This window comes from Sphaeramia orbicularis, chromosome 15, assembly GCF_902148855.1.
Source record: "Sphaeramia orbicularis chromosome 15, fSphaOr1.1, whole genome shotgun sequence".
NCBI classification, from domain to species: Eukaryota; Metazoa; Chordata; class Actinopteri; order Kurtiformes; family Apogonidae; genus Sphaeramia; species Sphaeramia orbicularis.
This window is the reverse complement of record NC_043971.1, coordinates 8,876,973-8,889,472: the sequence shown is the minus strand read 5'-3', so window position 1 is coordinate 8,889,472 and position 12,500 is coordinate 8,876,973. Positions and strand designations below refer to the sequence as shown.

The 12,500-nt window shown below is 35.0% G+C and overlaps 1 protein-coding gene across 1 annotated transcript in view; it reads left to right on the top strand.

The window, feature by feature from the left end:
• The window catches only part of kndc1 (kinase non-catalytic C-lobe domain containing 1), a 214,492-nt gene that overhangs the window by 143,670 nt on the left and 58,322 nt on the right, over positions 1–12,500 (top strand). Inside the window, exons 20-24 of the mRNA XM_030156898.1 lie at positions 1,026–1,123; positions 1,241–1,425; positions 3,737–3,847; positions 6,053–6,200; positions 12,226–12,381. Coding sequence (XP_030012758.1) covers positions 1,026–1,123; positions 1,241–1,425; positions 3,737–3,847; positions 6,053–6,200; positions 12,226–12,381 — 698 coding nt within the window. The remainder of the gene's footprint in view (positions 1–1,025; positions 1,124–1,240; positions 1,426–3,736; positions 3,848–6,052; positions 6,201–12,225; positions 12,382–12,500) is intronic.

The window sequence follows — 12,500 nt, the reverse complement described above, 5'->3', positions numbered from 1 at the left end:
TTTAGTTGTACCGGGCATTAAAATGAACAAGAAATATAAGAAAACAAGGGGTGGTCTAATATTTTTTTTCCATAAATACTGTAAATACATACCTTTAGGTCTTCTTTTATGCTGTGAAATGTCTGGTGTTAATTAGTATTACAGTGCATTACCGCCCCCTACTGTTGGGGAGTGTGAATGGGCAGCACTTCATAAAAAAATAAAACACAGGATTGGTTTCGTAACATAATTTTTTGCCCAGACAAAAGCCCATAACCCACTGAAAACAGGTTCGCGACCCACCAGTTGAGAATCACTGATATACAGTCATGGAAAAAATTATTAGACCATCAAAAGTCATCAAAAACAATGGTTATGCAATCCAGTCCTAACTCCTGTGTGTATCATGTGACTAAAACAGACACAAAAGAAAACATGGAATGTCTAAAAGCGCTGTTTTTGTCAGTACAATCCCATAGATATTAATGTAAGAACTGAAGTGATTTTGGTTATTATCAAGAAAACATAAAAAATGGATATTTATTTATTCATTTGTTTATTTCTTTATTTATTTGCACATCATAAAACAGGAGAAAGGCTTATATGAATACCTCCCCAGAAATGAACAATACACGAGAAAAAAGGACAAAAGAATTAAAAATACAATATAACTGAATTAATAAACTACAGTAAAAACTGTAAAAATGTAAATCACATTACAAATCATCAAATACAAATCAAATGATGTATAGCCTTATGTTTTTGCGTGAATTAAAGTCCCTTTTCAGATGCTTTTTAAACAATGATACAGTAGATGTTGATTGAAGTTCCGGATATTCAGATATCAGCTCTGAAATTAAACTACTATGAGCTGTTTTTGTTGTTATCATTATATTTGTCCAAACAAATGTACCTTTAGTTGAACCAGGCATTAAAATGAGCAAGAAATTGGAGAAAACAAAGGGTGGTCTAATAATTTTTTCCACGATTGAAGATGATGAATGTAACTCCACTGTAACTAATAAAACCCTTTTTTTTTCCCAAAGGTGGTGAGAGTAAACCCATGCTGATCAAACTCAAATCCCAGCTGGAAGAACTCCGATCCAAAGTGTTATTTTTGGATTGTGTGAAGAAATACCTTGAGGTACTGAAGCACATCACCACCACATCACACTGTTTTTTTTTTGTTTTTTTTTTCCTCATGCATTTCCCAGTAGTTCAGCTCAGCTCTTCTGTGATCTTCTTCCTGGTATTTTTGCAGATACTGACTGTGGACCAGTGGGGTTTGGAGGCTTCATTACTGCCGTCATTGGCTGTCTGTGGACCTGGGCCTCTGGACCTCCAGTCCTCCGAGGACCCTTCTGTTCTGAGCTTCGGGAGCCGCAGCGGAAAGAGCACCCTGCAAGTGGGCTCTCCTCTGGGCCTCATGGCGTACCTGTACTCCAGGTACGGTTCAGATGGGATGCAGGACCTGTCTTTGATCATGGGCTTATCACTGAGGACAGGCCAAGTCAGGGTTTTATTGTACTTTTATATATTACTGTCACTTAGGTTACTGACTTAATCTTTTCATTTACAAAGGTGTGTTGTACAGGGTGGGGAAGCAAAATTTACAATATTTTGAGGCAGGGATTGAAAGACAGTGTATGACCAATTAGTTTATTGAAAGTCATGAGAATTTATTTGCCACAAGAAAATTGACATAATAGAAAATGTTTTTATTCTATGTGTCCTCCTCCTTTCTCAATAACTGCCTTCACACGCTTCCTGAAACTTGCGCAAGTGTTCCTCAAATATTCGGGTGACAACTTCTTCCATTCTTCTTTAATAGTATCTTTAAGAAAGTCGACATCGCTGTGTGATGTTCTATTGGTAGCATGTTCTAAAACGCCCCAAATAGCAGAATCCAGAGGGTTTAGATCTGGGCTAGAAGGCGGCCATAAACATGATTCCCAAAAATTGCTAAAGTTGGATTTGTTGCTGTTGTCAACAAGTGTTTTGGTGTTCTTGTGTAAGATTTAAACTTCAAATCATATTTTACTGCATTTCTAATGGTCTTGTTGTCTACCTCAAGTTCAATTGCCATTTTTTCTCATGGATTTGGTTGGATCCTTTAGGATTTTGGATTTGAGAGCTTTAATAAAAGCTTTGGTACGTTTTTGTTGCTTCCTCCACTTCCAGACTTTCTCGTAATAGTTTTGCTCATAGTCATTCTCTTCTTTCCATTATAAACAGTCTTTATGGACACTCCAGCTATTTTTGAAATCTCCTTTGGTGTGACGAGTGCATTCAGCAAATCACACACTCTTTGACGTTTGCTTTCCTGATTACTCATATGGGCAAAAGTTTCTGAAAAGGTATGGATAATAGTGTTAGGTATGATTATGACATCAATATATGTTTGGTTTCAAAACAATTGACGTAGTGCCTGCTGAGAAAAAACAACTAAATGTTCATTGTAAATTTTGCTTCCCCACCCTGTATACATCAGTGGTCCCCAACCCCCGGTCCGGTACCGGTCCGTGGATCATTTAGTACTGGGTCGCAAAGAAAAAAAAATGTGGTTAATATTAAAGCAATTTTTTTCCATTAGCCTTGCAAGGATTTTATTTTGAAAAGCGACCATTTCCACCCTCGCCTCATAACCACTAGACTCTGGTGCGCCGTTTCATGAATCTTGGTTGTTCAGAAGAACCAATAGAGGCTCCAGTTTCAAAGAACTGGAAATTTCTCTCAATGATTTAATGTTTCAGGCTTTACAGGGTTAAAGTTGAAGATTACACTGGTCAACAACAAATTTATTGTTGAAGTTTTTTGAGCTGATTTAGGATAATTTTGGTGTGCTGAATCCAAAAATCACATTAATTTTTCTCAATCAGGTCAACTTTCTCAACTATGCTACATATTGGCTTTTTAACATTTTTGCTTACATTTATGGGCATTTTCACATCATATGATACAAAATTCTTTCATATTTCTTGCAATAAACGAGTTCTGAAGATTTTACTTTTGCCAATTTATGATTGTTTTTTTTAATATTACAGGTGAATGAAATGGCTTCGACTAGAAGATCTTGTAAAAATAAGCCTGACGTATTCTGCTACACCATTGTACCTAACAGGAATCAAGTCACAAGTTTCATCAAGTGTGCTTACCAATCTTATTTTGGTATTAATTATTATATTTTGTGAGAAGATCAAATTTTTCAAAATCAAATTAGCAAAAAAAACCTGACCTGATTGAGAAAAACAGATGTCATTTTTGGATTTAGCGGTGCAAAATGGTCCTAATTCAGTTGAAAAAACCTAGACAACTTGCAAAAAACATTTTTTTGTAACCCAGTGTTATTATATCAAAAACTGAGGAAAACTGAAGAAAATATCACTTTTGAGTAAAATATCTCATTAACTGAACATAAAAACAAGTGTCTCCATCCACTGTCATTTGTCAAACTCCAATCAATGTTGTAGAAGATGATAGTGTTTCCATGGTAACTACGGAGCCTCTGAACGTCCAAATGGGTCATATCTGATGACCATGAAAAGATGACAAACTGTATTTTTCACCAAATATTTCAGCATATTAATAGGTTTAGTGGTCCAGAAGGTATTACACATTTTAGATCAGTAGATGCTTTTGGTCGTCAGTGGATGTTTGGGACTTTATGGGTTAAAGATTTATTTATTTCTGTTTTATTGAGATGTTTGTATTAATCTGTTGGTGAAATGAATGCAAATGGAGTCTGTTTTTCTTCCAGAAATTGCGCCTTGGAGGGTTACATCCAGCAGTTTCTGTATACCTATCGTTTCTTCTGCACTCCTGAGCAGTTACTGCAGTTTGTAATGGAGAAGTTCATCAGCGCCATAAGGTATACATTATATAAGCTCAGAGCTCTTCTTCACTTCATCTACGGGTGTCAAACATATGGCCTGTGGGCCAAAACCAGCCCGCCAAAGGGTCCAATTCAGCCCGTGGGATGAATAATCAAGGTTCCACATACAGCCCAATGTGATATCAAATGGGTCGGACCGTTGTCATAATACTATAATAACCTATAAATCAGTGATACTTGAGGTGTGGTCCGTGAGAGGATGTCATAAATAAGTCAAATTTATATCAGTATTTCTCACATCACCCTCATCTGACTTCCAAAGCGAAGTTACAAGTACAGGTAATTGTTTTCTAAATTAAAAGTGAATCAAACGTAGCCTAAATAAGCCTCAGAGTAGACTTGTATTGAATTTGTCTATGCAAACGGTCAGTGTATCTTTTGGTAATTGGATTTTCTTTTCAGAAACAAAAGAAAAATCAGTGGTTAATTGATTTTTGTTTTTAAATAGAAGAATTAAAATTTAATTTCCAAGTGTTTTTCTAGTGAAAAAGTTTGAGAACCCCTGCTATAAATAACGACAACTCTAAATTTTCCAAAGGGTCCAGTTCAGCCCGTGGGATGATTTGTGAAATGCAAAAATTACACTTAAGATATTGAGAAAGATATTATTTTAGTTCAGGGGCAACATTCAGTTCAGTTTGATCTCAAATGGGTCGGACCAGTAAAATATTAAATTACATTATGACAATGTTTACATTTATAAACTGTCCTTTCACAAAACGGTGAATAACCTGAACAAATACGGGGGTTGGACAAAATAATGGAAACACCTTCACCTCAAGATGATAATGCCCCAATCCATACAGCTAGAATTGTTAAAGAATGGCATGAGGAACATTCTAATGAAGTTGAGCATCTCGTATGGCCGGCACAGTCCCCAGACCTCAACATTATTGAGCATTTATGGTCAGTTTTAGAGATTCAAGTAAGACGTCGATTTCCACCACCATCGTCTCTAAAAGAGTTGGAGGGTATTCTAACTGAAGAATGGCTTAAAATTCCTTTGGAAACAATTCACAAGTTGTATGAATCAATACCTCGGAGAATTGAGACTGTAATTGCCGCAAAAGGCGGACCTACACCATATTAAATTATATTTTGTTGATTTTTTAAGGTCTTTCCATTATTTTGTCCAACCCCTGTATGAACAAACTGAAATGTCTTTAAGAGAAGTAAGTGCAATTTTAATGATATTGTGCCTGTTCTTAAATGTTTTGTAGATCCACTATGATCCGTAAGTTGTAATGTACATGTGTAAATGATAAACTGAGGCATAATGTTGTTAAAATTGCACTTATTTTTCTTACTAAATATCAGGGTTTTTTTCAGATTATTCTTTTTTTTTTACAGATAGTTTTCAGGTGTAAAAATTTTCATAATGTAATTTTACTTTTTTCATTCTAAAACATAGAGAAACGTTTGGAGTTTACATTATTTATAGGTTATTATGTTATTATTTTACACTTCAGATCATATTAGGAGGATGTGGCCCCTGAACTAAAATGAGTTTAACACCCCCGACTACTTTTTTTCTGCATAGTTGCTCTTATTATTATTATTTTTTTTTTTTTTTTTTTTTTTTTTTTTCCTCCTTTCATACTTATTTTTATTTTTGTAGATTTCTTTGGGTTATATAAAAGCGTTATACAATCATACTGCTTACATGTGCCTTTGAATTGCCCCCTGGGATCAAATAAAGTTTTTTTTAATTGAACTGAATAAATAATGCTAATATTATACCTTTTACTAAATGTTTTGTGTATTTGTAATGCACGTGTGTAAATACTAACTTAAAAAAAATACTAAGACACTGACTACTCTTAACTGCACAATGACTGTTTACTTATTTCAAGTAATACATTTCAGTTTTTTTATGTTTATTCATATTTTTTAAAGGATAGTTTTCAGATGTCAACATTTTCATCATGTAATTTTTCTTTTTTCACTTTAAAACATAGAGAAACACTTAGACTTGACATTATTTATAGGTTATTATGTTATTATTTTACCGGTCCGGCCCACTTTAGATCATATTGGGAGAATTTGGCCCCTGAACTTAACTGAGTTTGACACCCGTGACTTACTCAATGTATAAAAAATAAATAAATAATCCAAAGCATGACAGCGGTTTGAAAGATTGTCCTCTAATTATGTGACTGTGCTGTTTGTTCTTCCTGTCAGAGAAGGTCCAGACATGTCAGGAGACAGTTTAAAGGTGTTTCATCGCAGTTTGGATCTGCTCCAGTTCTGGTTAACGGACTGTAAATCAGTGGACTTTACACCGAAATCCAGCCTCGTGGATACATTAGAAAACTTCCTCAACACCCAGGTAACAAAACAAATACATCCCATAAAGACCCAGTGCTAATTTAGGGTCAGTTCCCAAGTGAATTTTTCTCTCTGTTTAACCTTTCTTAAGTGATTTATTGTCATTTATTATCAAATTTTGCATTTTTCACTGTCAGTCATATTTTCTTATATTTCTTATATTTTCTTATATTTAATTTTCTGTATTTAATTTACATGCTCATGAAAACTCACAGAAAATTCAATGTTTATTATATTAAATGTAAGAACAAGCGTTTTTAACTACCTATTTAAACTTTCTTACCCCGCCCCCTGAAGGGGAAGTAAGGGATGTTGTTTTTGGTTCAGTTTGTTTGTTTGTTAACACTCTAGCAGCAAAACTACTGGTTGAATTCATACCACATTTGGTTTATAGATTGCCAGTGACCCAGAATAGATCCCATTACATTTCGGGAAAAGCAGGTCAAAATTACAATTTTTTTTATGAATTTCTAAAATCTTTTTTTCCCCCATTTACCTATATTGGGCAAAATTTCAAATGTCTTTAGCAGCAAAACTATTGGTTGAATTCATACCAAATTTGGTTTATGGATTGCCAGTGACACAGAATAGATTTGGTTATGTTTTGGGAAAAGTAGGTCAAAATTCTAATTTTTTTTATGAATTTTTAAAATCTTTTTTTTTTTCTCTATTTACTTAAAATGGGCAAAATTTCTATTGTGTATAAAAACTTCTTTTTTTTTTCAATTTAGTTCAAACTTGGCACATAGAGGCAATTGATATGCTGACATCAGCACACACATAGACATGATGACATCAGCTGGATCGATGCCAAAATAAGCTACAATACGTGCAAGGGGTGGGGTTTGTTGTACCTGGAACCACTTGTCATAATATTATCTACTGTATTTTAAGTGAAAATTGGGTATTTTCCTATATTTAACCCTTTCATGCATACTGGTCACTACAGTGGACAGCTATTCAAAGCTGTTCTCTTATATATTCATGGATTTTATTGTTTTAGTTTCATATCAGCCAACACAGTGGACGCCTGATGCATCATCCCATACACTACAATTCATACCATTGCTGTAACTTTGCTGTTCTTGATAAACCTGATCTGCACTAACATATTTGAGTGTAAATCAATAGCTTGTTATTGATATTAGACTGTAATTAACAGTTTTTCTTAAACAAAAGGTTACCTCCATAAAGTGAGTAATAACTAATATTAGAGTGTGTTAAAATGTGACAAAACATCAGATTAGCAGCATTAAAAAAAAATGTATGTCATAGTTTTCACTCAGTATATCAGTAAATACATGTATCTTTGTTTCATAAATTAAAAGCATGGTGTCTAGCTGAGTGGACATTTTTGTAACTCCATGAAAAATAGGTTCATAAAAAAAATTTTCAATCGCATTGCTTTTTTTCATGCCTAAAGAGGAATAAAAACTCAGGAAAAAACATCTTGATTAAGGTTCTCATAATTCATGCATGAAAGGGTTAATTTCGTGATTGTGCAGATGTTCATAAAACTCAGATTAAAGTTGAGGGTTATTATATCAAAAAGAGAAGGAAAACTGAAGAAAAAGTGGCTTTTTATCAGCAAATATATCAATAACTGAACATAAAAACCAAGTGTGTCCATCCACTGTCATTGATCCAACTCCATGGGTGTTACTGGTGAATCAATGTTGTAGAAGATGATGGTGTTTCCACGGTAACTACAGAGCCTCTGAACGTCTATGATGACCATGAAAAGATAAATAACTGTATTGTACACTAATTATTTACATATATTGATAGGATTAGTGGATCAACTCTTATTAAACAGTTTATATTCAGTAGATTTTTTTTAGTCACCCAGTGGCTGTTTGGGTCTTCATGGGTAAATTCAATTCAGGGTCGGAAATATGGGTTGCCCTTGAAGGTTGTATGCTTCATTCTGTGTGACTGTTGTGGCCTTTTGAAGCTCATTCTATCAGTACTGTTCATCTTCTGTTTGCTCCTCCACTTTTTCTTATTTTATCAGATGTATCATCATGTGTGTCAACTGATGCAATTGTTTAAAGATGCATCAGACACTGGGTGTATTGAGTCAGATTTTTTCATTAGAAATCAAGTGGAGTCACTCTAACATCTTACTAGAGGACAGGTCAGCTGACTGCTTTTGTAAATATCAGCAGGACTTTTACGTCATCACTTTTATGATTCTGTGCCAGCATCAGCCGTGGCTAGAGGCGTTAGGTTTTAAAATCTATCCCACTTTCAGGAACAGAAAATCTCTCGGGTATATTGAGGTTAGTTTCTTCAAAAGTTTCTGCAAATTTGGCATAAATTTTTACTTATTTACTTAAAAACATACGGTAACACTTTATTTGAAGGTCTAGTTTATAATGCGTTAAGTGCACATTCATAATGCATTTATACTGCATTATAAAAGTCATTACAACAGTTTATGATCATGTACAACAACTTATACCAAGGTTAGTAAAGTATTATAAGTGTAGGCATAATGTATTATAAATTCAGCTTTCATAATGTTTTATACCTCCATACCAAAGTGACAGCAGTGTTTGAAGGAAGAATCTCAAGTCCTGGGTTACTCATATTTATTAAAAAAAAAAAAAGTATGTGTTTGAATTAACAAAGATTTAGAGCTGCCACATTATTTTTATTTATGTACAAAGCAACATGTAACACTTTTATTTACTGTCTCTGTTCTTCTAATGTTTTGTTTTTTTGCAAAATAGAGTTATTTGGATGTATAATTTTTGACTGACACTTTATTTAGAGCCAGTAGATACTGCTCATACGGGTAACACTTTATAATAAGTACACACTAGTGATGGGTCCGGCAACACCGATCCCGTCGGCGCATGTGTCGAGCTCATAGAACAAAACCCCGTGTCGGTGCGCGTATCGCTTTGAGAAAGTCACGTGGCCGATACAGGAACTGTTTCAAAGTGACACTGACACGCCAAACTGTGTTTATAAGGAAGCGCATCTGTCAACGGGATGCATCTGCCAAAAGAATCTCTGATCTTTCACGGTTCATCGTCAAATTCATCAAGAATTATGGAGCAGCCTCAAGCCAAAAGAAAGGTTTCCGCTGTGTGGGACCATTTTGAGCTCATATCAGAAAATAAAGTACAGGGTGACACAAAAAAAACTGGAACTTTTTAACAATCCAATAAAACCAAGAATGATGGAAGAAAAATATTTTATTCATAGTAATTGAAACCTTAAAACATGGGAAGACTATGAGACACAGGTGGAACAAATCAGGGCAGGGACAGGTAATCACACAGGTGACACAGATTAGGGACAGGAAGCAAAGACACCAGACATGACACACAAGGATAACTTAACAAAATAAAACAGGAAATGACAGACAAGATGAACAAGACAGACAAAAGCAGACTAACATCTGGAGACAGATGTGACATAACATATTCACTCACCATTAGTACATGTCTGAATAGTGTATGTGCGAGCATAAATGCACATCAAAACTGGTTTGTAAGTGATGCAATACAAATTTTTAAACGCTGAATCCATAATTTATAAAGTATGAAAATACAATCATTAAGCACAATGTAGATGAGCTGATGAATGATGAGTAAAACATTATAACTGTGCTTATAAACCATATATTGATGAGTATGCATGTCAGAAATAGGCTTTAGAAATGATGAATTCAGTATTTGTTAATGCTTCATAGTGTGTTACCGCTCATACGTCATCATACTTGTGTTATAATATCATACAGTTGCTAATAACCTTACAGTGTTGTCACTTCACTAAAAGCTCTTAAAGTCCTCCTGTAACTTATTATTGATGTTGATAAGGCATTATTCAGTTTCAGAAACTACGTGTCAGAGCAGTTCTCTGTGTCGTTTTAACTGGCTAGAGTTATGATGGTTATAATTAGGCCTGTAACGGTACACGTACCGAACCGTTTCAGTACACACCTGTTCGGTTCGGTACACAGCTGTACCCAAACGGCACAGTATGTTGACAAAAAGAAAAAGGAACGAAAGACATTGTTTGATGCGGAACTTTAAATCCGTGCAAGTTTCACACGGACATATTGAAGAACGCACACATTGACATGAAATACGAAATAGCAGCTGATATACGGTTAAAAAAAAAACAACAAATATGATGCGAGCCTGGAAGGAAGAGACTGCAGACCCTCCACCATCAGTCCAGTCCAGTTTGGATCAGTTCAGGTTCAGGTGAAAGACAACAACGAGGAAAGAGACGGTTGATAAGACGGACGTTGTGTGGACCCTTTGATCTACAGTAGTTATAAAACACTGACACTCGTTCTGTCTGTGTCTCTCTCACACACACGCTGTATAACAGAGGAATAGAACTCGGAGTTGGACGTTGAAAGTATATAAAAATAGTTTCACTTTCGTTTCACGCCAGCGTTAGTTATGTTAGTTATGGACCGGACCGCACCCCCCCACCCACCCCCCCGGCTGTGACCAAAAAAAAAAAAAAAACAACAAACCAACCATCCCCCAGACAAATCACACCTTGCGCACACACACACACACACACACACACACACACACAGTGTCCTAAACAGTTTGTTCTCTGTCCTAAAATAAATAATTTGGTTCAGTTTGTTGTCAGTGTTTCTCTTCAGTTTGTTTCAACAGAATACCAGTTTACCCTCCTGTTAATGTTGCACTTCATGCAGAATTTTTTTTGTTGATATTTTTCTACAGAATGTGAACTGACAGAACTGGGATTAGATTTTTGTTGTTTGTTCGAAACTACCTGTCAGGGAAAAGTGCAACACTAATGTTTAAAATACATTTAGTAATATTAATATTTTATTTTATTTTCTATTTGATTTATAACAGCAGAATTATATTATTCCTGTTTTTCTATATTCTATTGTGTCCAAAAATTGGGGGAAAAATGTTCAAAAATTCATAAATGTATTAAAGACATTTTGAGGGGTTTTCTTTCTTCCCGTACCAAACCGAAAAAAAAAAAAAAAACGAACCGTGGCTTTCAAAACCGAAAACGTACCGAATTGAAAATTTTGTGTACCGTTACAGGCCTAGTTATTATGTGTTCTGTAACCCAGGACTTCAGATTCTTCCTTCAAACACTGTTGTCACTTTGGTATGGAGGTATAAAACATGAAAGCAGAATTTATGATACATTATGTCTACACTTATAATACTTTATTAACCTTGGTATGAGTTGTTGTACATGATCATAAACTGTTATAATGACTTTTATAATGCATTATAATGTCTTATGAATGTGCGCTTAATGCATTATAAACTAGTCTTTCAAATAAAGTGTTACCAAACAGACTTCCCCCATATCCTAATTATGGAAAAAAGTCACATAAATTAAAAGCAGGATAAAATAATGACACTTATATCCTAAAATTTGACTTTTATTCACAATGTTGTGCATAAACTGTTCACCTCTCATTATGGAACACTTTACATTAAAGTTTAAACAGTAAAACTTTTGTCAGTATAGACATGCCATACGTTGTTAGACAGCTTAGATCAGGGGTGTCAGACACATTTGAGTTCAGGGCCACATTCAGCCTAATATGAAATAAAGTGGGCCGGACCAGTAAAATAATGTAAATAATAGGATAAGAACTTATAAATAATATCATTTCTAAAGTTTTCTCTGTGTTTTTTGAGTGAAAAAAGTAAAATTCTGTAATTAATAATAATAATTTCCTTTACCGAAACCGAAAAAAAAAATGAACCGTGGCTTTGAAAACCGAAAACGTACCGAACTGAAAATCTGGTGTACCGTCACAGGCCTAATAGTTTATAAAGGCAAAATCAAAAGTACTGAAAACGGTCAAAATGGACTCAGACCGGTAAGGGTTAAACTAGAGGTTACTACTTTTCCACTGAGCTGTTATTGATTACTTCTGCCCTTGTGGTTCTTCAGCTATAAGCTTTGGAACTTCATCTGTTCCAGCTAAATGAAACAGATGATCTGATTAATGCACTTTCATTTTGTTTGTTTTTTTGTTTTTTTAGGTGATTCCCGTCGACAGTCGAGGGGAGGCTCTTCTCGCCGTTCTCCACATTCCTGCAAATATGATGTGGAGCCAAGGAAGAGGAAGTCAGATCAGTTTTGAGGAAGAGGAGGAGTCTTTGTGTCTGCATTCTTCTACGGAAGATCTCGGAAAGAAGGTGATTTGTTATTCCTTCTCTCTGTGGCACTTTGAGATTCTGCCGAATGACAAGTGCTTTATAAATGCATTCTTCTTCTTCTTCTTCTTCTCCTTCTTCTCCTTCTCCTCCTCCTCCTC